Source organism: Mustelus asterias, chromosome 25 (assembly GCF_964213995.1).
Source record: "Mustelus asterias chromosome 25, sMusAst1.hap1.1, whole genome shotgun sequence".
NCBI classification, from domain to species: domain Eukaryota; kingdom Metazoa; phylum Chordata; class Chondrichthyes; order Carcharhiniformes; family Triakidae; genus Mustelus; species Mustelus asterias.
Window position 1 is genome coordinate 38820517 of NC_135825.1, and position 27635 is coordinate 38848151.

General features: G+C 43.6%; 1 protein-coding gene across 1 annotated transcript in view; it reads left to right on the top strand.

The window, feature by feature from the left end:
• LOC144511898 (synaptotagmin-B-like) overlaps positions 1-27635 on the top strand; it is an 832296-nt gene that overhangs the window by 647416 nt on the left and 157245 nt on the right. The window contains exons 3-4 of the mRNA XM_078242331.1: positions 8970-9155; positions 16276-16451. Of these exons, the coding sequence (XP_078098457.1) occupies positions 8970-9155; positions 16276-16451 (362 nt within the window). The remainder of the gene's footprint in view (positions 1-8969; positions 9156-16275; positions 16452-27635) is intronic.

Sequence of the window (27635 nt, forward strand, 5' to 3'; positions counted from 1 at the left end):
TGTGACGACAGGGTACTGTATCTGCAGGAAGAAGGGTCATCTTGCCAAGGAATGTTGAAAGAATATAAATGAAACAAATGCTACTGGGGAAACAGCAGTCACTGCTTACGGTTGTCAAATGGCACCAAATTGATGAGGGGTTAGTTAAGACCCATACAATCTTAACCCCATGGAGGTCCAGTAGAAATTCCCAGAGTAGCATTGAACGCTGTTCTGGTAAACATGAAGGTTAACATAGGTAAGAAGAGTCATTGGTAGGAAGGTACCGACATTTGGTAGGAAGAAAAGAGGCATAGGCTATTTTCTAAATGGGGACAGAATTCAGAAATCAAAAACGCAAAGGGATGTGGGAGCCTGAGTTCTGGATTCTCTTAAGGTTAACTTGCAGGCTGTGTTGGTAGTTAGGAAGGCAAATGCAATGTTAGCATTCATTTTGAGGTACATTACACAAAAGCAGGATGTACTGCTGAGGCTTTATAAGGCGCTGATCAGACCATTTGGAATATTGCGAGCAATTTTGGGCCCCATATCTAAGGAAGGATTGCTGGCCTTGGAGAAGGTCCAGAGGAGATTCACGAGAATGATCCTGGGAATGAAACACTCGACATATGATGAGCATTTGAGGATTCTGGGTCTGTACTCGATGGATGAGGGGGGATCTCATTGAAAGTTACAGAATACTGAAATGCCTGGATAGAGTGGATTTGAAGATGTTTCCATTAGCAGCAGAGACTACGATCCGAGTGCACAGCCTCAGAGTAAAGGAACGACCCTTTTGAACCGAGATGAAGAGGAATTTCTTCAGCCAGAGTGTGGTGAATCTGTGGAAATCATTGCCACAGAAGGCTGTGGAGGCCATGTCATTGAGGACTCTTGATTGGTCAGGGGAGCGCAGGTTATGGGGAAAATGCTGGAGAATGGGGTTAGAAACATATCAGCCATGATTAAATGGTGGAGCAGACTCGATGGGCAGAATGGCCTAATTCTGCTCCTATCTGATAGTCATATGGTCTAACATGGATGCATCAATCAGCAGGATTCCTGAATCACTATGCTGTGAGAAATAGAATGAACATCAACTGGAGAAATCACACGTAGACTGGGAAGTTATGGAGGAAAAAATATCCCCATGATGAAAAGTTTGTCTGTTTCAGTCACATACAAAGGGCAACGTGCAAAATTGTCCATTATCATAGTGAAGGGTGAAACACCAACCTTGGAAGAAATTGAACAGTAGAACTTCAATTCGAAAGAGCTTTCTTGCATAGAAGCGAAATTCACAAGGCAAGACAATATGATTGTCAAGTGCCCTCAGTTTACTGAAACTGACAACTAATTCAATGATACATGGCTAATGTTTAGGTTCAGAGAAATGCAAGACCAGTTTACCGTAGTCCTCATCCACTAACCAATGCTCTAAAAGAGAAAATAGAGAAAGAACTAGGAATCTGAGAACTTATCTCTAAAGTAAATCAGAGTAATTGATCTATTCCCATAGTGGGGATACCAAATTCACATGGTAGTGTAAGAACACACGGGGATCATAAGGTACTGCAATGTGTCCACCCAATGCTTTGCTAAATGTGAAGTATCTGTTCATGTTGTTGTCAGGTGACTAGACTTTTTCAAAGTTAGACCTGACAACTGCCTATCTACAACTTGAATTGAATGATGAGTCTAAATCATATTTGATTGTGACTACACACTGACATCGGAATCTTACCACCATTCACGCCAGCGGGATTTTCCCATCCCGCCACAGTGAATGGAGATTTGGCTGGCCACCAATTCTCTGGCTTCGCTGCAACAGGAGCGTGGTGTGAATGGCAGGTAAGATCGCACCCTCCATCTTTATTTGTTTCATTGGTTTCCATTTGGTGTTTCTTCAGCCCCCGGAATCTTCCAAGGGGTGATAAACCAAATTTTGTAAGTGTCATGGACGGAATGCATTTTGCTCTATTACTGTCCATTACCAGTATGTTCCGTATGGAAGGAAATGTGTATTCTAATTAAATAATTTAGCAGCCAGATTTAGTGAATTTAAAATTTAAATGCTATTTATACTCTCACGAGTCCCAAATTACTGCAATGTCACAGACTAAGGCACGATCTTACCTACCATTCACACTACGCTCTCACTGCAGCGAGGTCAGAGAATTTGGCGGCCAGGCAAACCTCTGTTCACTGCAGTGGGATCAGAAAATCCCATCGGCGTGAAAGGTGATAAGATTCCTGTGATGTGAGTGAGTCCTATCCATATGGAATGGGTGCTATGGTTGATAATGGTGAAGAGAGGCCAATTGCATTGTCCTGATGCACCCTCAGTGCCAGGGAGCAAAATTATGCTCAGATAGAACGTGAAGCATTATCTTTGATTTTTGGAGTCAGAAGCTTGTATGCCTGTAGTTTCAGAACCAATACTGATCATAAGCTACTAATGGTTATTTTGAATTCAGAGTCTCCAGTATCCACCTTAGCTACTGCCTGAATGCAGAAATGGGCTTTGATTTTGTCTGCAAGTAGGCTTACATTAACACTGCAATGAAGTTATAATGAAAATCCTCCAGTCGCCACACTCCGGCACCTGTTCGGGTACACCGAGGGAGAAATTAACATGGCCAATGCACCTAACCAGTATGTCTTTCGGACTGTGAGAGGAAACCAGAGCACTTGAGGGAAACCCACACAGACACAGGGAGATCGTGCAGTCTCAGCACAGACAGTTACTCAAGACTGAATTGAACCCGGGTCCTTGGTGCTGTGAGGCAGCAGTGCTAACCATTGTACTACCGTGTCGCCCTAACCTATTGGTCCCTATCTGGATCATAGCAAAAACATGGGGGTTTAGTCCAGGATCACAACAGAAGAGAGTGAAACAGTTTGAAGTGTGTCAAGCTGTAGAAAAGAAGCCACCATCAGCATCTTTGCAACCATGGAAATGGCCGGTCAGAGTGTGGCAGAGCCTGCGCATAGACATTGCAAGATTTGAAGGGCATTCATTATGATCGATAGTCATTCAAAGCGGGTTGAGAAGTTTCTGATGACTAGGACAAGTCTTTTAAAAAACTTGACATTTTGTGTAGTTCGTTTACTGTTTATGAGTTTCAAGGAGAAATCGTGTCTGACAAAGATCTCAGTTTTGCTCAGAGGAGTTTGTAAAATTTATGAGAACGAATGGGGTAAAATACACTGGAGCCCTAACATATCATCCTGCTTCAAATGGAGCAGCGTCGATAGTACAAATTGTTAGGCAAGCTCTTGTTCAGAAATTGCTGGATACAAATTGCAAGAACCATCAGTTGTCATTGAATCACAAACTGGTGAATTTTTTGTTTATTTATCATAACAAACCTCACATTATTACTGGCAGAATAACAGCTGAACTGATTCTTAGAAGACAGCCTAGAGTAAGATTTTCATTGCTGAAGCCACATTTAGAACAACAGAAGGAAAACAATCCAGGCAGAAAGAGTCATGATGGGGTAAAGTGAAAGACCTTTAAAATTGAACTGGAAGGTTGGAGTGAAAAATCATTATCGTAGTGGTTACTGAGAAGAGTTGTGAAAATATGTGGACCTTGGACATCATAGAAGTCATCATTGAAACCCCACAGTGCAGAAAGAGGCCATTTGGCCCATCGAGTCTGCACCGACCACAATCCCACCCAGGCCCTACCCCCATACATTTACCCGCTAATCCCTCTAACCTATGCATCTCAGGACACTAAGGAGCAATTTTAGCATGGCCAATCAACCTAACCTGCACATCTTTGGACTGTGGGAGGAAACCAGAGCACCCGGAGGAAACCCATGCAGACATGAGGAGGATGTGCAAACTCCACACAGACAGTGACCCAAGCCGGGAATCGAACCCAGGTCCCTGGAGCTGTGAAGTAGCAGTGCTAACCACTGTGCCGCCCCATATTTGCTCAAGATCTTTGATGGTGGAAAGGTTAGGTTTGTACGCGTAGATCATGTTCCACCTTCAGAGGTTCATGAAGAAAAAGGAAGTTGGATCAAATGAGCCCAATAAATTGGATGGTTGGTGATAGTTACTCAATACAAGTTCTGCCAGAAACCAGTTCAGATCAGAGTCAGTCAGACAGACAGATATTTCTGATGAAGTGGAAAATTCAAAGATCAACAAAGAACAAAGAATATTACAACGCAGGAACAGGCCCTGTGGCCCTCCAAGCCTGCACCGACCATGCTACCCGACATAACTAAAACCCCCTACCCTTCTGGGGACCATATCCCTCTATTCCCATCCTAGTCATGTATTTGTCAAGACGCCCCTTAAAACTCACTATCATATCTGCTTCTACTGCCTCCCCTGGCAACGTGTTCCAGGCACCCACCACCCTCTGTGTAAAAAATTTGCCTCGTACATCTCCTTTAAACCTTGTCCCTCGCACCTTCAACCTGTGCCCCTTAGTAATTGACTCTTCCACCCTGGGAAAATGCTTCTGACTATCCACTCTGTCCATGCCTCTCATAATCTTGTAGACTTCTATCAGGTCGCCCCTCAACCTCCGTCGTTCCAGCGAGAACAAACCAAGTTTCTCCAACCTCTCCTCATAGCTAATGCCCTCCATACCAGGCAACATCCTGGTAAATCTTTTCTGTACCCTCTCCAAAGCCTCCACATCCTTCTGCTAGTGTGGTGACCAGAATTGAACACTATATTCCAAGTGCGGCCTCACTAAGGTTCTATGAAGCGTCAACATGACTTGCCAATTTTTAAACTCAATGCGCCGGCCGATAAAGACAAGCATGCCCTATGCCTTCTTGACTACCATCGCCACCTGCATTGCCACTTTCAGTGACCTGTGTACCTGTATATCCAGATCCTTTTGCCCATCAATACTCTTAAGGGTTCTGCCATTTACTGTATATTTCCTATCTGTATTGTGCCTTCCAAAATGCATTACCTCACATTTGTCCGGATTAAACTCCATCTGCCATCTCTCCGCCCAAGTCTCCAACTGATCTATATAGAACAAAGAAAGAACAAAGAACAGTACAGCACAGGAAACAGGCCCTTCGGCCCTCCAAGCCTGTGCCGCTCATTGGTTCAACTAGACCATTCGTTTGTATCCCTCCATTCCCAGAATGCTCATGTGACTATCCAGGTAAGTCTTAAATGATGCCAGCGTGTCTGCCTCCACCACCCTACTTGGCAGCGCATTCCAGGCCCCCACCACTCTCTATGTAAAAAACGTCCCTCTGATATCTGAGTTGTACCTCGCCCCTTTCACCTTGAGCCTGTGACCCCTCGTGATCGTTACCTCTGACCTGGGAAAAAGCTTCCCACTGTTCACCCTATCTATACCCTTCATAATTTTGTACACCTCTATTACGTCTCCCCTCATTCTCCGTCTTTCCAGGGAGATCAAGCCCAGTCTACCCAATCTCTCCTCATAGCTAAGACCCTCCATACCAGGCAACATCCTGGTAAACCTTCTCTGCACTCTCTCTAAAGCCTCCACGTCCTTCTGGTAGTGCGGCGACCAGAACTGGACGCAGTACTCCAAATGTGGCCTAACCAGTGTTCTATACAGCTGCAACATCAGACTCCAGCTTTTATACTCTATACCCCATCCTATAAAGGCAAGCATACCATATGCCTTCTTCACCACCTTCTCCACCTGTGCTGCCACCTTCAAGGATTTGTGGGCTTGCACACCTAGGTCCCTCTGTGTTTCTATACTCTTGATGGCTCTGCCATTTATTGTATAACTCCCCCCGACATTAGTTCTTCCACTGTATCCTCTGTAGTTCTCCTGCTGTATCCTCTGATGGTCCTCATCGCTATCCGCAAATCCACCAACCTTTGTGTCATCCGCAAACTTACTAATCAAACCAGTTACATTTTCCTCCAAATCATTTATATATATTACAAACAGCAAAGGTCCCAGCACTGATCCCTGAGGAACGCCACTTGTCACAGCCCTCCATTCAGAAATGCACCCTTCCACTGCTACCCTCTATCTTTTTTGACCAAGCCAGTTTTGTATCCACCTTGCCAGCTCACCTCTGATCCCATGCGACGTCACCTTTTGCACCAGTCTGCCATGAGGGACCTTGTCAAAGGCCTTGTCAAACATCCAAACAGGATGTTTTCTATGGTGCAGCTGTAAAAATTGGAAATAGTTGTAGAGGACATGTCGAATTTCCTGAGCCCTCTGAGAAAGTAAAGGTGTTGGTGGGCTTTCATAGAATCATGGATTCTTAACTACAATGTTGGCATGGAGGGTTCAGGACAGGTTGTTGGTGATATGAACACTTAGAAACCTGAAGCTCTCGACCATCTCCACTTCGGCAGCTTTGATGTAGACAGGGGCATGTCCTCCACTACATTTCCTTGATGACTAGCTCCTTTGTTTTACTGACATTCAGTGGGAGATTATTATCATTGCACTGTTTCATCGAATTCTGGTGAATATTCTAATGAAATGCAGTCAAACCTGATTAATCTGGTCAGTTGAACACTTGACTTTCCATGCGGCACACACTCTTTTCCCTGTCCTGCAAAGATAGCACAGATGATGCATATTTTTGTTGAACTGATGCAGTCCAGGTATCGATGATACTCCCGCAATGTTGTTACATAGGTTCCAGAATTTTGACCCAACAACAATGAAGTATTAGTCACATACATCCACATTCTAGTATGACACTCTTAACCAACAGTTAAAGATATAATACCCCAGTTACCAATATGTTCCTCTCTATAAAATTGTAGTTTATATAATATTCTAGACATGTTGAAAGCTGGATCTTAGAAAGGATAGTTAGAGTACCTGTGGTAAAGAGGGACCAAAATGATTTCTCAATATTTGTTACTATGGAGATATAATCAGAACTTAGTTTTGCTAATGTTACTGTCGCGCCTGTTAAAAAAATATTATGCAATAACACACCAGGATGGTGGAATTGTATTTTGCCAGTAATGAATTCAACATTTTAAAGAACTAGTGTTGAGCAGCCTTCCAATTTTTATCGCTGCAAGCTATATTCTTCTGTAAATCATAAAAAGGGATATGCAGTGTTCATTTTAATCCTAACTGACAAATGAAGCAATGGGTGAAATGTCAAAGGATATTAAAATAAATTCTTCTGAGAAATATAATCATATTATATTTGTATTACTTTCTTCATTTTCAATTCATTTTCAATTTATTTATCAGTCCAGAGTTATTGAAATATAAATAAGCTGCATTAAATCTGTATACTTTATGATAAGGGTTGTTATATAAGCATTTGAGCCCCATTTCATTGAATTTTGTTGCACATGGTTGTCCAGCCATAAATTAGATGGAAAAACTGTATCAATGAATTTGACTCCAGCTTTATCAGATCTGTTGTGAATAGACAATCCAATCCTCAGATGTGGAGAGTGATTTCAAATCTTTGAAGGTTAAATGGGTCTGCTATCTTTTGCCTTCTTCTGCTCATAACTATTACCACAATATGCGCGGTCTTTACATTCTGTGATTCTTGTGACGTTGAGGAATTTTCAAACAAAATAAGCCTTCAGTGCGAATGAGCGAACCAGTCCAAATTTGTGATTTGGCTCCAACCTGAAGCACAACAAATCATTTCCTACCTCAGCTTCATCATTGTTAACACAAGCATTGAACATTTTATGATAAATCTAAACGTCATAAGCAAAGATATCTAAGCCTATAACATAGGCCATGAAACCACTGCTCTGCAATTTGTCTGATAATTCACTTTTCTCCCATTATATGAACCCTGAGCTGTTGTCACCGCTCCTCCCACCACCCCCCCCCCCCCCCGCCCCCCCGCCCCCCGCCCCCCACCCTCCGGGAGCTGCTCAACAGTCCAAAGGTTCAATGCTTCTCTCATTTTATAGTCAAGATTTCTCCTGAAGATGGCTTCAGGCGTTAAGGCATTCACCAATGAATTTGCATGTCCTCTTTGGATTGACATTCAAGGTTTTTATGTTAGATAAAGCCCCCCAGATACAAAGTGTTTTCTGGACAGAGTTTATGAATTCTCGCAAGTTGATTCTGAAGTTTCCTCATCTTTCGTTGGACACTTTGATTGGATATGTACCAATTTCCTTCTCAAAATGAATAGTGTAGCAACATTTCAGCCTCATGGGGTAAAGTTGTGTGTATTATTTTATTTTTTTTAGCTGATAATGCTGAAATATCACCAATTTCCACTAATTGGATCAGATTCGAGCTTTTGAAGAATTCATAACTTTATAGTTATAGTTTCCCATGTTCTCCACACTTGTGAGTTCAAGGCAGCATGTCAGTTGGCATTCTAACTCATCAAACCCTGATTCAGGAAGTAAAAGGTCTAAAGGCCACCCACACTGTCATTTTGCTTCAAGCTATTCTTACCTTCGCTGAAGCACAAGATGGCCCAAGAATCAGAATAAATGAAGAAAAGTTGTGCAGCCATCCTTCCTGTTGGCAGAAAATGAAAGGAGATGAACTGCTGGCTGACAGAGGATGGAAGGATATAAGAAGAAATCATTGTGGGAATACATTGCATACTGACTGTGCACAATTTAATGATCTATAGCTAACATAGAAGATAGTGTAAGGAACCTTGGTTTGGTTTATTATCTTAATTTGAAAAAAATTTTTGCTTTCAGATTTACAAATGAAATCGCATCAGTTATGATAGATGCAGTTGCTTCATGGTGCGTGGAACAATATTGGCGCACTTTCCACTATATACAACTTCTCTGCTTCATTGATTAATGAGAATTCATTCCGGTAGAACTCATCAATTGCTACTTGCATCAGGATTTATTCTTCTTTTTTGTTTTAAATAATAACTGAGTCTAACAAAGTGTCAATGCATTATTCACAAACTGTGACAAAGAAGTCATCAGAAGGAATTATATTAGTTTTAAGATCTCGTGACTCAAAAGTATATTTGATTGAATGCTGATGAATTGCATTTGTTTTTTTTTTCTCCCGCTAGCTCTTTTCAAGATGAAGCTAAGGGCAACCCATCCCCAGGCTTTGGTGGCACCCATCGCCACGACCACCATGATGCCTGTTGACACTGGAGACAACTCAACAGAAGCCGGGGGCCCTGGAGAAGGGAAAAATGATGTCTTTGAGAAGCTGAAAGAGAAATTTATGAATGAACTGCAGAAAATTCCGTGTAAGTATGTTTTTTTTCTCAAATCATGAGATTTGAACATCATGGGAGGCGATGGCCTAGTGGTATTATCACTAGACTGTTAATCCAGAAACTTAGCTAATGGTCTGGGGATCTGGGTTTAAATCCTGCCATGGCAGGTGGTGGAATTTGAATTCAATAAAAAATATCTGGAATTAAGAATCTACTGATGACCATGAAACCATTGTCGATGTTCGGAAAAACCCATCTGGTTCATTAATGTCCTTTAGGGAAGGAAATCGGCCGTCCTTACCCGGTCTGGCCTACCTGTGACTCCAGAGCCACAGTAGTGTGGTTGACTCTCAGCTGGCCTTGAGCAAGTAGGATGGGCAATAAATGCTGGCCAGCCAGCGACACCCATGTCCCATGAATTAATTTTTAAATAATGAACCTTTTTTCTCTGTCGTGTAGTTACTGTTTTTATTCTAATACACTTGACTCCATTTGTCCTCAGTTACTAAAATGAGGGTGTTTTATTTCAAGCTCTTTCTGGTCAGAGAGTCTGAAAATCCATATTCGGTCAAATATGTATCCCAGACTTCTGATCCTTTCCTGGAGCTCCGCATCCGCTGGCAATTCAGAGGCTTTCCAGAGTTTCACAAAAGAAGGGAAAGAAAGATGGTTATCTGAACAAGACAAAAGTTAAAGGGAAATGCATCTTGAAAAATCAAGTTTCAATTTGTTCAGGATATTATCATATAATTTAACAGCAGCTTAATCAGAATCAGAATGCAGGAAGTCCATTGGTTTTAATTGATTCTGTAAGGTTAACTTAATTCTATTTGAATTAAATGATAAATCATCTAGCACCCATCCTTTTCTAGCTCAAATGGGGGCTGAAGGCACCAGTATAGTGTGTATCTGCTCATCCCATACCAGATGTATGACATTCGATCTTTCAGTTATGCATGCTTTATGCCCCAGTTTGCATAGGCAACAGCGAAATCCTGATTTCAAGGAGCTTCTCAAAATTGATTGATATCTGGCAGCAGCTTATACCTATGTACCACTCAGTGTTGTCAGATGCAGAGCAGCTAAGTCAATGGTTTTAAAGGGACTAACTCCAAAAACATCGTTAAAAGGTATTTTACTAACCTGACATGAAGCGAGTAGGAGCAAGAACCCTCCTCTTGCTCCACATTAGAATTTGGGGCAGCAGCCAGTCACCCACATTCCTAACCATCTCCCCAATGCTCCCACTCATGATTATGCCAGTGGTGGCATTCCTGCCAATCGATTTCCATGACTAGTGACCCTTGGGGTGTGACGAGCATCCCTAACATTTCGGTCACTTCCTGATGGTGCAAGAAAGCCACTTTTGAGTCATCCTCATGCTTATAGCTTTTGGCAAGGCAGTTTACTTTGGCACTTTGGGTTTACAAGTTTAAATTTATTTATTAGCGTCACAAGTAGGCTTACATTAACACTGCAATGAAGTTACTGTGAAAATCCCCTAGTCGCCACACTCCAATGGTGCCTGTTCGTAGAATTTAGCATGAACTATCCACCTAACATAGAACATAGAACAGTACAGCACAGTACAGGCCCTTCGGCCCTTAATGTCGTGCCGAGCTTTGTCCGAAACCAAGATCAGGCTATCCCACTCCCTATCATTCTGGTGTGCTCCATGTGCCTATCCAATAACCGCTTGAAAGTTCCTAAAGTGTCCGACTCCACTATCACAGCAGGCAGTCCATTCCACACCCCAACCACTCTCTGAGTAAAGAACCTACCTTGGACATCCCTCCTATATCTCCCACCTTATAGTTATGCCCCCTAGTAACAGCTACATTCACCCGAGAAAATAGTCTCTGAACATCCACTCTATCTATCCCCCTTTTCATCTTATAAACCTCTATTAAGTCGCCTCTCATCCTCCTCCGCTCTAAAGAGAAAAGCCCTAGCACCTTCAACCTTTCCTCAAAAGAGCTACCCTCCAAACCAGGCAGCATCCTGGTAAATCTCCTCTGCACTCTCTCCAATGCTTCCACATCCTTCTTATAGTGAGGTGACCAGAACTGCACACAATATTCCAAATGTGGTCTCACCAAGGTCCTGTTGCAGTTGCAGCATAACCCCATGGCTCTTGAACTCAAACCCCCTGTTAATAAACACTAACACACTATAGGCCTTCTTCACGGCTCTATCCACTTGAGTGGCAACCTTCAGAGATTGTGGATATGGACCCCAAGATCTCTCTGTTCCTCCACATTCCTCAGAACCCTGCCGTTGACCCTGTAATCCGCATTCAAATTTGTCCTACCAAAATGAATCACCTCGCACTTTTCAGTGTTAAAATCTATCTGCCATTTTTCGGCCCAGCTCTGCATCCTATCAATGTCTCTTTGCGCCTACAACAGCCCTCCACCTCATCCACTACTACACCAATCTTGGTGTCACCAGCAAATTTACTGATCCACCCTTCAGCCCCCTCCTCCAAGTGAGTGATAAAAATCACAAATAGCAGAGGACCCAGCACTGGTCCCTGTGGTACACCGCTGGTTACTGGTCTCCAGTCTGAAAATTTTCCATCCACCACCACCCTCTGTCTTCTATGAGATATGATGTGGAGATGCCGGCGTTGGACTGGGGTGAACACGGTAAGAAGTCTCACAACACCAGGTTAAAGTCCAACAGGTTTATTTTGTAGCAAATACCATAAGCTTTCGGAGCACTGCTCCTTCATCAGATGGAGTGGAAATGTGCTCTCAAACAGTGCAAACAGACAAAATCAAGTTTTGTCTGTTTGTACTGTTTGAGAGCACATTTCCACTCTTTCTATGAGATAGCCAGTTACTCATCCAATCGGCCAAATTTCCCTCTATCCCACACCTCCTTACTTTCTTCATGAGCCTACCATGGGGAACCTTATCAAACGCCTTACTAAAATCCATGTATACGACATCAACTGCTCTACCTTCATCTACACACTTAGTTACCTCCTCAAAGAATTCAATCAAATTTGTGAGGCAAGACTTACGCTTCACGAATCCGTGCTGACTATCACGGATTAAGCTGCATCTTTCCAAATGGTCATAAATCCTATCCCTCAGGACCTTTTCCATTAACTTACCGACCACCGAAGTAAGACTAACTGGCCTATAATTACCAGGGTCATTCCTATTTCCTTTCTTGAACAGAGGAACAACATTCGCCACTCTCCAGTCCTCTGGCACTATCCCCGTAAGAAGTTTAACAACACCAGGTTAAAGTCCAACAGGTTTATTTGGTAGCAAAAGCCACACAAGCTTTCGAGGCTCTAAGCCCCTTCTTCAGGTGAGTGGGAATTCTGTTCACAAACAGAACTTATAAAGACACAGACTCAATTTACATGAATAATGGTTGGAATGCGAATACTTACAACTAATCCAGTCTTTAAGAAACAAAACAATGGGAGTGGAGAGAGCATCAAGACAGGCTAAAAAGATGTGTATTGTCTCCAGACAAGACAGCCAGTGAAACTCTGCAGGTCCACGCAACTGTGGGAGTTACAAATAGTGTGATCTGCAGAGTTTCACTGGCTGTCTTGTCTGGAGACAATACACATCTTTTTAGCCTGTCTTGATGCTCTCTCCACTCCCATTGTTTTGTTTCTTAAAGACTGGATTAGTTGTAAGTATTCGCATTCCAACCATTATTCATGTAAATTGAGTTTGTGTCTTTATAAGTTCTGTTTGTGAACAGAATTCCCACTCACCTGAACAAAGAACAAAGAACAAAGAACAATACAGCACAGGAACAGGCCCTTCGGCCCTCCAAGCCCGCGCCGCTCCCCAGTCCAGGATTGAATCCTGAATCCAGGATCCCCACCCAATTTTCCAGCCTATCTACATACCAATATCCTATCCACCGAGCTGTCCCTCACAGCTACGATGCTTTGTTCATTACAACCTATTAACTTACCCCCACCCCCCCATTCCAGACCATGTGATCTCCAGGGAGAGGCGAAAACCCAGAGTGAAAAACCCCAGGGCCAATATGGGGAAAAAAAAATCTGGGAAATTCCTCTCCGACCCCCTGAGGCGATCGAAACGAGTCCAGGAGATCACAATGGCCCCGATCGGAAAATGCTTCCCAACCCTAGTCATTTCCACTTCCACGAACACCATATGAATCCCCTGCCCTCGAGACAGGTTCCCAACTATCCGCAGTATCACTCTGTACTGGCACCAGCAAGATGATCGTAGAATGAAGCCTTGAAACGAGAAACCAGGAACAATTAGCCCGCGCCGCTCCCTGGTCCAAACTAGATCACTCTTTTGTATCCCTCCATTCCCACTCCGTTCATATAGCTGTCTAGATAAGTCTTAAACGTTCCCAGTGTGTCCGCCTCCACCACCTTGCCCGGCAACACATTCCAGGCCCCCACGACCCTCTGTGTGAAATATGTCCTTCTGATATCTGTGTTAAACCTCCCCCCCTTCACCTTGAACCTATGACCCCTCGTGAACGTCACCACCGACCCGGGGAAAAGCTTCCCACCGTTCACCCTATCTATGCCTTTCATAATTTTATACACCTCTATTAAGTCTCCCCTCATCCTCCGTCTTTCCAAGGAGAACAACCCCAGTTTCCCCAATCTCTCCTCATAACCAAGCCCCTCCATCCCAGGCAACATCCTGGTAAACCTCCTCTGTACTCTCTCCAAAGCCTCCACGTCCTTCTGGTAGTGTGGCGACCAGAACTGGACGCAGTATTCCAAATGCGGCCGAACCAACGTTCTATACATCTGCAACATCAGACCCCAACTTTTATACTCTATGCCCCGTCCTATAAAGGCAAGCATGCCATATGCCTTCTTCACCACCTTCTCCACCTGTGACGTCACCTTCAAAGATCGAAGAAGGGGCTTCGAGCCTCGAAAGCTTGTGTGGCTTTTGCTACCAAATAAACCTGTTGGACTTTAACCTGGTGTTGTTAAACTTCTTACTGTGTTTACCCCAGTCCAACGCCGGCATCTCCACATCATGACTATCCCCGTGGACAGTGAGGACCCAAAGATCAAAGCCAAAGGTTCTGCAATCTCATCCCTTGCCTCCCAAAGAATCCTAGGATATATCCCATCTGGCCCAGGGGACTTATTGACCCTCAGGTTTTTCAAAATTGCTAATACATCTTGCCTCAGAACATCTACCTCCTCCAGCCTATCAGCCTGTATCTCACACTCATCCTCAAAAACATGGTCCCTCTCCTTGGTGAACACTGAAGAAAAGTATTCATTCATCGCTTCTCCTATCTCTTCTGACTCCATGCACAAGTTCCCACTACTATCCTTGACCGGCCCTAACCTCACCCTGGTCATTCTTTTATTTCTCACATAAGAGTAAAAAGCCTTGGGGTTTTCCTTGATCCGACCCACCAAGGGCTTCTCATGCCCCCTCCTAGCTCTCCTTAGCCCTTTTTTTAGCTCATTCCTTGCTACCTTGTAACCCTCAAGCGACCCAACTGAAACTTGTTTTCTCATCCTTACATACGCTTCCTTTTTCCTCTTGACAAGACATTCAACCTCTTTTGTGAACCATGGTTCCCTCATTCGGCCATTTCCTCCCTGCCTGACAGGGACATACCTATCAAGGACACGCAGTATTTGTTCCTTGAACAAGCTCCACTTTTCATTTGTGTCTTTCCCTGACAGTTTCTGTTCTCATCTTATGCTCCCTAATTCTTGCCTAATCGCATCATAATTACCCCTCCCCCAATTATAAACCTTGTCCTGCCATAAGGCCCTATCCCTCTCCATTGCAATAATGAAAGACACCAAATTACGGTCACCATCTCCAAAGTGCTCTCCCACAATCAAATCTAACACCTGGCCCGGTTCATTACCCAGTACCAAGTCCAATGTGGCCCCACCTCTTGTCAGCCTATCCACATATTGTGTCAGGAGACCCTCCTGCACACACTGTACAAAAACTGCCCCATCCGAACTATTCGACCTATAAAGGTTCCAATCAATGGAACAAGGATGTTGCCTGGATTGAGTGGCATGCTTTATGAGGATAGGCTGAGGGAGCTCGGTCTTTTCTCCTTGGAGAGACGTAGGATGAGAGGAGACCTAATAGAGGTATATAAGATGTTGAGAGGCATAGATCGGGTGGACTCTCAGAGGCTTTTTCCCAGGGTGGAAATGGCTGCTACGAGAGGACACGGGTTTAAGGTGCTGGGGGGTAGGTACAGGGGAAATGTTAGGGGTAAGTTTTTCACACAGAGGGTGGTGGTCGACATCGAGGGTGGCTGCCATCAGTGGTGGTGGAGGCAAACGCTATAGGGTCTTTTAAGAGGCTCCTGGATGAGTACATGGGACTTAATAGGATGGAGGGTTATAGGTAGGCCTAGAAGGTAGGGATATGTTCGGCACAACTTGTGGGGCTGAAGGGCCTGTTTTGTGCTGTAGTTTTTCTATGTTTCTATGTTTCTAATGTTTGGAAAGTTAAAGTCATCCATGACAACTACCCTGTGACCTCCACACCTATCCATAATCTGATTTGCAATTTCTTCCTCCACATCTCTATTACTATTTGGGGGCCTATAGAAAACCCCCAACCACGTGACCGCTCCTTTCCTATTTCTAACTTCAGCCCATATTACCTCAGTAGGCAGATCCCCCTCGAACTGCCTTTCAGCAGCATTATAAATGAGCACGTCTTTCGGACTGTGGGAGGAAACCGGAACACCCAGGGGAAACCTACGCAGACACAGGGAGAACATGCAGACAGACAGTGACCCAGGCCGGGAATTGAACCCAGGCCCCTGGCGCTGTGAGGCAGCAGTGCTAAGCACTGTGCCACTGGTTGAGTGTCGACCAATCTCTCGGCTGAAATATTTAGCTATCGTGAACAACATAGAAACATAGTAGATAGGAGCAGGAGGAGGCCATTTGGCCCTTTGAGCCTGCTCCGCCAATTATTACGATCATGGCTGATCATCCAACTCAATAGCCTAATCCTATAGAAACATAGAAGATAGGAGGAGAAGATAGGAGCAGGAGGTAAGACCTAGGTCAAAAATTAAAGTTGTTTCTCTTCAGCATGCTGCCGGGAAGCTACATGTTCTAAGTCTGTGATTAACACCAGCGTACCAATTTTTCAAACCCTTTTGCTAGTGCCACCTTGGGCTTTGATTGCCATCGCTATTGTCAGTGGCCTGCTGCTTCTCACTTGCTGCCTCTGCATCTGCAAGAAATGCTGCTGTAAAAAGAAGAAAAACAAGAAGGAGAAAGGAAAGGGTAAAAAGAACGACATTAACATGAAAGATGTTAAAAACTCTGGTGGAAATCAGGTAACGTAATGAAGAGAAAATGTAAGTCAAATTTAAATCGCGCCTGATGTTACCAATCTATAGTAGATGCAAATTAAAATCATTCTGCAGTAATGGCATATTGTAAGTCATTGACTTAAAGAAATGCTATACTAATAGTTGGGTGCAAACTCCCTGCTTAAGTTCACCTTTGTTCATTCAGGGAAATCCTGTCGATTCCATGTCAGTGATGACTAATTCTGTCGAGTCATAATTTAGCTTGCGATTCAGAAGCTGAAATGATGCACACAGTAGAATCATAGAAATAGAATTATAGAAACCCTACAGTGCAGAAAGAGGGCACCTGGCCATCGAGGCTGCACTGACCACAATCCCACCCAGGCTCTACCCCCATATCCCGACACATTTACCCGTTAATAAGAACATAAGAACAGAAGAAATAGGAGCAGGAGTAGGCCATCTAGCTCCTCGAGCCATCCCCGCCATTCAATAAGATCATGGCTGATCTGACGTGGATCAGTACCACTTACCCGCCTGATCCCTATAACCCCTAATTCCCTTACCGATCAGGAATCCATCTATCCGTGATTTAAACATATTCAACGAGGTAGCCTCCACCACTTCAGTGGGCAGAGAATTCCAGAGATTCACCACCCTCTGAGAGAAGAAGTTCCTCCTCAACTCTGTCCTAAACTGACCCCCCTTTATTTTGAGGCTGTGCCCTCTAGTTCTAGCTTCCTTTCTAAGTGGAAAGAATCTCTCCACCTCTACCCTATCCAGCCCCTTCATTATCTTATAGGTCTCAATAAGCTCCCCCCTCAGCCTTCTAAATTCCAACGAGTACAAACCCAATCTGCTCAGTCTCTCCTCATAATCAACACCCCTCATCTCTGGTATCAACCTGGTGAACCTTCTCTGCACTCCCTCCAAGGCCAATATATCCTTCCGCAAATAAGGGGACCAATACTGCACACAGTATTCCAGCTGCGGCCTCACCAATGCCCTGTACAGATGCAGCAAGACATCTCTGCTTTTATATTCTATCCCCCTTGCGATATAGGCCAACATTCCATTTGCCTTCTTGATCACCTGATGCACCTGCAGACTGGGTTTTTGCGTCTCATGCACTAGGACCCCCAGGTCCCTTTGCACAGTAGCATGTTGTAATTTTTTTCCATTTAGATAATAATCCAATTTGCTATTATTTCCTCCAAAGTGAATAACCTCGCATTTGTCAACGTTATACTCCATCTGCCAGATCCTCGCCCACTCACTCAGCCTGTCCAAATCTCTCTGCAGACCTTCTACGCCCTCCACACGATTCGCTTTTCCACTTATCTTTGTGTCGTCTGCAAACTTTGTTACCCTACACTCAGTCCCCTCCTCCAGATCGTCTATATAAATGGTAAATAGTTGAGGCCCCAGTACCGATCCCTGCGGCACGCCACTAGTTACCATCTGCCAACTAGAAAAGCACCCATTTATTCTGACTCTCTGCTTCCTGTCGGATAGCCAATCCCCAATCCACGCTATCACCCTACCCCCAACTCCGTGTGACCCAATCTTCTTCAGCAACCTTTTGTGAGGCACCTTATCAAATGCCTTTTGGAAATCCAAAAACACCGCATCCACCGGTTTCCCCTCCTAACCTACGCATCTCAGGACACTAAGGGGCAATTTTAGCATGGCCAATCAACCGAACCCGCACATCTTTGGATGTTAAGTAGTTAAAGCACCAATTGGTTCTAATTTCTCAACTCTTCAGAGCAGTACAGAACTGGCTGAGTGGTTGTAAGGAAGGTGAGCAGCAATGGTGGATTTTAAACACACTGGAATCACATAATCTACACACAAATGGATTCTAAACTGCCGTATTCCACCACTGCTAAACTTCTGAATAATTAGAAAAAACTGGAAAATGATTGTTTTCATTATGAACAAGGATAGTCTGCAATCTCCGAGGAGCCAGATGATTATGTGTTTCTGGTGAGTTCCCATCATATCGAATTGGTTTGTAACATTCTGGCTGCCTCGTGTTCCTCTGTAACAAGGGGAAAATTCATTACCTTGATCTTCGGCTGAAGAGGTAGGACATTGATTTCATGTCACGCGGGAATCGCTAAATCGCACTGCAGGAACAATAACTAAATCAGAATAGCCATGCCAAATGAATGTGTTCCAGAAGCTGCACAATTATTCATGGTTATGACTCACAAACACTTTGGCCCATCTGTTCTTTGATTGATAAAGATTGCCTTGTTTTAATGAAATTTTGTAATATGATTTTCATAAAGGACAAATGGCTGTAACTTGTACAATTTTTCTTTGTTTTATGTACTTCATTACTTCCAAGAACATGTAAGATGTACTGTGAGTGCAGAAAAGCAACTGTAAAATGTAGTGTATCTGTTCTTTGAACCCTTTCACTTGTAGGTTATTTGAAGCTGAAAAAGATGGCTGTTTTTAAGCTGTTGAATTAACAGCCTTAACAGCACTGTTTAATAAACTGGCAAATTCCGATTGACCAACGAATATTTATTGACTTTGCAAATGTGAATACCAAATATCTTAGCTTTAGCCTGCTGGTTGCTGCCTTAATTAAAGAGGGGGAAAAAATCATGATTCAAAATCTGATTTGCGCTGAATGTTGTTTTACATATAAATGATGATGCGTCAATTAGTGTCATCGTTGACGGGCATCCCTCTGTTTATTAAGGCAGTTCAGTGCAAAGCTACAACCTGGTACACCAATTTACTTTGAAGTACTCCAGGCAACCACCGTGTATTCGCTTTAAATTGAACCTTTGATGCTGCTTAAAAATGTATAGTGACAAATATCAAAACCATATTCAAAATCCTCTCCTACTGAGTAATAAGATAGCAACCAGCAGAATACACCACAGTAGAAACTTATCTTAGGCATTATTGCAGGTTGTCTATCATGCAGTCCATCCGTTCGATTTAATTCACTTCAATTGAATTTGATATCAACCAGTATGGGTAGCAGGAAGTTGATGCAGTCTTTTTCATGCTATCACCCATGACAAATTTCTACCCTACTCTCTCTACAATATTAAGGGGGTAAAAGCAATCTTCTCTCTCTCAACCCTTCTCTCAACCCAAGAGGTTCTATACACAAAAGTGCATTGTCTACGCTATTTAGTAAGGTCGTTTCTTGGTGCTGTTCGCACCTTTTTTGAATTACTTTTGTGCTTCTTTATAACTGATTGTATGTGTGTTTTGACTTCCCGAAGATATGACGGACCCAGATTTGCATCAAAGCAGCTTAATGAGCACATGCATAATCTTCAATAGAAGACTTCCTCGTCAACATTTTTACAACAGTAATATATCTTTTCTTAACAGATCTGTCTATAGGCTGCAAATCAAATACAAATATGCCAAAACTTTACTTCCCTGCCTATCTTTCAGCTGGTCATATAGGGGGATAGAGCCTCAGAAATCGTAGCTGCTCCAGGTCAGATCAAAGCTTTGGTCTTTGTTTAGAACATTTCCTCACCTTGGATCATGCAACACAACTGTGATCGATGGAATTACTCGCCGGGCAGGAATTATGCCAGTAACGTTTGACACGTTTATACTTTTGAGTTTGAGGAACTCATTTACAAGTCAGAAATGTCTGAGGAACAAAATATTTTCCAGTCATTTAGTAGTACAGAATTTGAACATTGTTGAAAAAAGAGACATTTTCGTTGAAATCTTGCACGCATTACGATATTCACAAGAATACAATACAAGGGAAATCAACAAATTTATATTGTATGAGAAGAAAGAGCTGATAGGTTGAAAAGTGGACTCTGATTGGTAGAAGTGTTACCATGGAGAATGTAGCAGTTGAAAGTTAACTACAAAGCATTATTTGAAATTTAAATCAGGCAGCTTGATTCTGATTCATCAAGGCATTGTTCTGAGAAATGAACCAGCGAATGGCTGTTACTTATTTTGTTTACTAAAACATGAACAATGTGTGTACATGTTCTTTCTGTCTGCAAAGGACAGGGCCCTGTGTATTATGTAACTTCCAGTACATTGTGCCTGTTTCAGCTAAACAAAATGCAACCAATTGGATGTGGGCATTACTGGCTGGGCCAGCTTTTATTACCCATCCCTAATTGCCCTTGAGAAGGTTTTGGTGAGCTGCCTTCCTAAACCACTGCAGTCCAGGTGATGTAGGTATACCTGAGTGTTGTTAGGAAGGGTGTCTGGGATTTTGACCCAGTAACAGTGAAGGAACAGTGATATGGACCGGAATTTTACCGCCAAACCTGCCCCAGAATCGGGCAGGGCGCGGCTCATAGAATGGAATTCTCCGTTGGCCTCAGGCGGGATTTTACGAGCCTCACCCGAGCAAGGTCATAAAATACCGGCCATGGTGTCAAGTCAGGATGGTGTGTGACTTGGAGGGGAACGTGGATGTGATGATGTTCCCATACATCTGCTGCCCTTGTCCCTCTGGGTGATTAAGGTCACGTGTGTGGAAGGTACTGTCGAAGGAGGCTTTGTGAGTTGTTGCAATGTTTCTTGTGTGTAGCACACATTGCTGTTACTGCATGTAGCAAGGTGGAGAGAGTGAATGCTGAAGGAATTGGATGGGATGCTGATCAAGCAGATTGCTTTTTATTGGATGGTGTCAAGTTTCCTGAGTGTTCATAGAATCATAGAAACCCTACAGTGCAGAAAGAGGCCATTTGGCCCGTCGAGTCTGCACCAACCACAATCCCACCCAGGCCATACCCCCATATCCCTACATATTTACCCGCTAATCCCTCTAACCTATGCATCTCAGGACACTAAGGGGCAATTTTAGCACGGCCAATCAATGGTCATAGTCATGGTCATGGTCATAGCTCCTTGAAAGTGGAGTTACAGGTGGACAGAGTGGTGAAGAAGGCATTTGGCATGCTCGGTTTCATCGGTCAGAACATTGAATACAGGAGTTGGGACATCTTTTTGAAGTTGTACAAGACATTGGTAAGGCCACACTTGGAATACTGTGTGCAATTCTGGTCACCCTATTATAGAAAGGATATTATTAAACTAGAAAGAGTGCAGAAAATATTTACGAGGGTGCTACCAGGACTTGATGGATTGAGTTATAAGGAAAGGCTGGATAGACTGGGACTTTTTTCTCTGGAGCATAGGCGGCTGAGGGGTGATCTTATAGAGGTCTATAAAATAATGAAGGGCACAAATCAGCTAGTTAGTCAATATCTTTTCCCAAAGGCGGGGGAGTCTAAAACTAGAGGGCATAGGTTTAAGGTGAGAGGGGAGAGATACAAAAGTGTCCAGAGGGGCAATTTTTTCACACAGAGGGTGGTGAGTGTCTGGAACAAGCTGCCAGAGGTAGTAGCAGAGGCGGGTACAATTTTGTCTTTTAAAAAGCATTTAGATAGTTACATGGGTACGATAGGTATAGAGGGATATGGGCCAAATGCGGGCAATTGGGATTAGCTTAGGTGTTTAAAAAAAAGGGTGGCATGGACAATTTGGGCTGAAGGGCCTGTTTCCATGTTGTAAACCTCTATGACTCTATGACGTTCTTAAGTTTACTTTATGGTCCCTAGTCTGGACTATGATGTGGAGATGCCGGAGTTGGACTGGAGTGGACACAGTTAAAAAGTCTCACAACACCAGGTTAAAGTCTAACAGGTTTATTTGAAATCACGAGCTTTCAGAGCGCTGCTCCTTCACTCACCTGATGAAGGAGCAGCACTCCAAAAGATCGTTATTCTAGTCTGGACTAGGCAGCTAGAATTTATATACCCAAGGGGAATTGGTTTGGATATGGGTGAGGGGGAAATCAAAGCTTCGAAAGGTGACACCAGGTCAGGAATGTGATATGATCCTACCAGCTTCAGTTTTAACCTGGTAGGTTTGAGGGTGAGCAGGGAACATCTGATGGGACATCAGGCAAATACTTAAAATATTCAAAGAGGCTATTTATTATCTGTGAGTTTAACCCAGCATTTTGGCAGAGTTTTGCTTGCTATGCAAACGTGAACATCTATCTCCATGACGACAGGCTCCAATTTTAAAATAAAATGAACAGTTGACCCTCCGAAGTGCTCCTTCCTCTCCCCGTCGATGTGTAAAGTGGGAGAGCGCAGCTCCCAGCCCCGCTCTGAGCTCCTCTCCACAGCTGCACTCACTTGTCTTTTTCGGTGCCGAAAAGTTTGGATCATTCATGGGACATGGGCGTCGCTGGCTGGGCCAGCATTTATTACCCATCCCCAGTTGCCCTTGAGAAGGTGGTGGTGAGCTGCCTTCTTGAATCGCTGCAGTCCACGTGCTGTGGGTTAACCCAGAATGCCATTAGGGAGGGAATTCCAGGATATTTATCCAGCGACTGCGAAGGATCGGCGATATATTTCTGAGTCAGGATAGTGACTGGTTTGGAAGGGAACTTGCAGGTGGTGGTGTTCCCATGTATCTGCTGCCCTTGTCCTAGATGGAAATGGTCGTGGGTTTGGAAGGTGGTGCTCAGACATGTCGAGAGAGCTGACCCACTACCTGTGTAGACATGTGTTGGGGTCTCACCTCTTTCCAGCTGGATTTCTATGCCCATCGCCTCTGCCCTTTGCAGTGGCATGTGTCTGAGAAGACAACTGGTGCTGGTACTGATGTTGCTCCAGCTGGCTGTTGAAGCTGATTAGCTGGGAAACCATGCTGAGGTGAGAGGATGTTGTTCTTCTGGGAATGTGCTTTCACTATTTAACAGGTGGCTTCCAGCTTCTTGCAAGTTGGTTCACCTGCCTTGGATTTCACTCAACATGATCTGTGTCTCCCATGCTGCCAGCCTTAACCGCAGCATGGGAACAGTTTACGTTGCTCTACGTTGGGCTTCTGATGAAGAACGAGAGGTGCAGCACCAACAACACCAACAGCCAGCTGGAGCAACATCAGTATCAGCACCAGCTGCCTTCTCCTCAGACACGTGCTACTCCAAAGGGCAGAGGTGATGGGCATAGAAATCCAGCTGGAAGGAGGTGAGACCCCAATACAGGGTCTACACAGATAATGGGTCAGCTCTCCCGACACATCTGAGCACCAGTGCCCCAGGAGACTCAGGCTGGCACAGCAGCTTACTGCTGGCATTTGCAGTCTCCTGGAACAAGGCTTCATTCACAGTGGAGCACACACTACCAATGGCTGACAAGATAAATGTTGGCTATTAGGATGGGAATGTGAGGAGGTGCTTGGAGACAGTGGAAGGAACGGAGCTGCAGATTGTCTGAGGGAATGCTGGAAATTTCAGTGTGTGGGGCTCAGCACCTTTCCTGCCTACACGAGGTTCTTGAACCTCTAGAGGCACTGAATCCAGATTCAAGGGCCACTTCCCTGGCCACCTCCATCCACATTTACAAGATTAGAGAGGCTGTCCTCTTCCTCACATCTTTGGCAAACATAATCTGTTTCACTTAATCCCACCGCAGGATCTCCAGGTAAAAATCCAAAATCCAGGGAACAATATTCCTAAATTCCCTCTCCATTTCTGTGGTTGCTGCAGCCACAGCAGTCAACATACAGCGCAATCATACTGACCCCTAACTTGGGGCGGCACGGTGGTTAGCACTGCTGCCTCACACAGCCAGGGACCCGGGTTCGATTTCCGGCTTGAGTCACTGCGAAGTCTGCACATTCTCCTCGTGTCTGCGTGTGTTTCCTCCGTGTGCTTCAGTTTCCTCCGACAGTCCGAAGGATGTGCTGGTTAGATGCATTGGCCATGCTAAATTCTCCATCAGTGTACCTGAACAGGCACTGGAGTGTCGCAACTAGTTTTCACAGTAACCTCATTGCAGTGTTAATGTAAACCTACTTGTGACACTAATGAATAAATAAATAATCCTTCCTTTGACAGATTTGAACGGTCAAATTGTCTGCCTTCTCTGATTGGTCCAAACCTGAGAAAGCTTTGTGCTAGCTGTCAGAGTAGTTCTATCACTGCTCACCATGAAATCCAATCCATTACAGGAAACTAACATTCCCCACCGACATAGACTATTTATAACATTAAAGGCTGTATACAAATGCCAGTTATACTTGTAACTAACATGTTGATGGTCAGACTCCTTTAATACATCTCAGGAGTAAGTCAAAAGCAGTCCGTCCTAACAGCCTGTCCATGTGAACCCGATTTGTTTTCTTCACATTTGACTCTGGCAGCTTTACAAGAACTGGAGTGCTCGTCATAAAACCATAAGATATAGGAGCAGAATTAGACCCATCGTGTCTGCTCCGCCTTTCAATCATGGCTGATATGATTCTCATCCCCATTCTCCTGCCTTCTCCCCATAACCCCTGATCTCCTTATTGATGAAGAACCTATCTATCTCTGTCTTAAAGACACTCAATGACCTGGCCTCCACAACCCTCTGGAACCCAATGAGTTCCACAGATTGAGACCACCCTCTGGCTGAAGAAATTCCTCCTTATCTCAGTTTTAAAGGAGTGTCCCTTCACGCTGAGGTTGTGCCCTCAAGTTCTAGTCTCTCCCACTGATGGAAACTTCCTCTCCACGTCCACTCTATCTGGGCCTCTCAGTATTTTGTAAGTTTCAATTCAATCCCCCCTCATCCTTCTAAACTCCATCGAGTATAGACTCCTCAACTGCTGAGGAGCAGTTGACAAACCCTTCAAACATATGACAAACCCTTCATTCCTGGTATCATTCTTGCGAACCTCCTCCAGACCCCTTCCAAGACCAGCACATCCTTCCTTAGGCATGGGGCCCAAAACTGTGCACAATATTCCAAATGGGGTCTGACCAGAGCCTTATACAGCAGTACATCCATCATCCATGCAATACAAAATATCCTTTTAACTAGGTTACGTCCTCCAGTGAACTTAGTATAAACATCTCCCATCAAGGTCACTTTGCAACCACTATAAATCTAGCAAAAAAAAACCCCTGTTAAACTTGTGGACCTTTAACTGGGGGAAGGTTTATCATGGAGTTCCCCAGTTATTGATGCTAGGATTCTGGCTCTCCTTAATACATTAATGACCTAGACTTTGGTGTACATGGCACAATTTCAAAATTTGCGGATGACAGGAAACCTGGAAGTATTGTGAACTGTGACGGGGTAATATTAAACTTCAGGAAGAATGTGACAGGTTGGTGAATTTGACAGACAAGATTAAATTTAATGGAGGGAAATGTGAGGCAATTAACTTTTGGAGAATAAACACGGAGAGACGGAATAAAATAAAGGGCACAGTTCTAAAGAGAATGTAGGAGCAGAGGGACCTGAGGGTATTTGTGCACAAATTGTTGAAGGTGGCAGGGCAGGTTGAGAGCATGGTTCAAAAAACATACAGTACCCTGAGCTTTATAAGTAGGTGCATAGAGTACAAGAGCAAAGAATTTATGATAAACCTGTATAAAACACTGCATTAGCCTCAATTGGAGCATTGCCACCAGTTCTGGGCACCACACTTTAGGAAAGATGTGGAGGAATTAGAAAAAGTGGAGAAAAGCTTCATAAGATCAGTTCCCGGGCTGAGAAATTTCAGTTATGTCGGTAGATTGTAGAAGTAGGGACTCTTCTCTGAGGATTCTCTGAGATGATTGAGAGAAGGTTTGGTGGAGGCATTCAAAATCATGAGGGGACTGGACAGAATAAATAAAACTATTCCCATTGGTGGAAGGATCGAGAACACAAAGCACACAGATTTAAGTTAATTGGATAAAAAAGCAATGGCGACATGAGGAATATTTTTTACACAGTGACTGGTTAGGATCTGGATTGTACTGCCTGATATTGTGGTAGAGCAAGATTCAATCACAGCATTCAAAAAAGAGAATTGAATAACTATCTGATAGGGAAATATTTGCCATCTATGGGGAAAAGTGGCATTCGGTGAATTGTCCTTACAAAGAACCAGTATAGGCACGATCGACCAAATGGCCTCCTTCTGTGTTGTAACCATTCTGTGATTTGATTAAGTAAAAAGCCCCAGCAATCTGCATTGACAGGTCTGGTCACCACCCTGTATATTGTTGAATACAGGAAAGATTCTGATTGTAGAAATAATGATGACGATTTTGATATAACTTGTGCTTGTTGATATTATAAATTGCAGATTAAGATGGTTAAAAACTGTTCTGCAGAATTCTGTGTTTGGAAAATTAAGTTATAGTTTGCAACAATGTTATTAATTTTTGTCCGAATGTAAGTTAGAAATATATCATATATTGCCAAGTCCACAAGCTCAGGAAAGGGAGCATTTTGCTGGATTTAAAGTGTCCCTGTTATCTGCAAGCAGGGTGATTAAGGCAGCGCTGACCTTTTATTGGGTACAAGGTCAGTCCGAGTTTGTTCATTCCACTGTTACTACTCCACTACAACATTGAAACATTGTTGACAAATGGAAAGCTATTTCAGATGATTGGTGTCAGTGTCATACTGTCACTCTTGCGAAAGAGTTTTCACATGGAAGATGTCTAATTAAACTAAAAGCCTTTGGGATGCACATGGGACAGATTTGGGAAAATTAAAAAAGAAAACAGAGCACTCGTGAAAGGTGAGTTGTCAGTGTGGAGGAAATGTTGAGTGAAGACCGCCTACCCATCCCCCAAACCCCCGTCAAACCCTCGCAAGTGGTCAATGCAGCTCTTTCTTTTTGCACATAATTGACCTGAAAACCAAAACCACTTGTACATTTTAATGTTTATTTATTAGTGTCACAAATAGGCTTACATTGACACTGTAATGAAATTGTGAAAATCTCCTAGTCGCCACACTCTGGTGCCTGTTCAGGTACACTGAGGGAGAATTTAGCATGGCCAGTGCACCTAGCCATCACGTCTTTTGGACTGTGGAAGGAAACTGAAACATCCGGAGGAAACCCATGCAGACACGGAGCGAACTTCCAGACTCTGCACAGTGACCCAAGCCGGGAATCGAACCCGGGTCCCTGGCGCTGTGAGGCTTGCCACTGTGCCTGCCCACATTTGTCAACTTATTGAGTAGAGGCGTAGAAAGCAATTTGCAATTTGAAGAATATGTTGGTAATGCCAGTGAAATTCATTAATGATAAATGTAAAATATCCCCCGTTGAGTAAATGTGTGATATAAATATACTATGAATGAAATATAATTTGCTATGGCAGACTTCAAGAAGTAACTTGGTAATAATTAGATGATACATCACTTCCCATCAATATTGCAAAATAATTTTTGA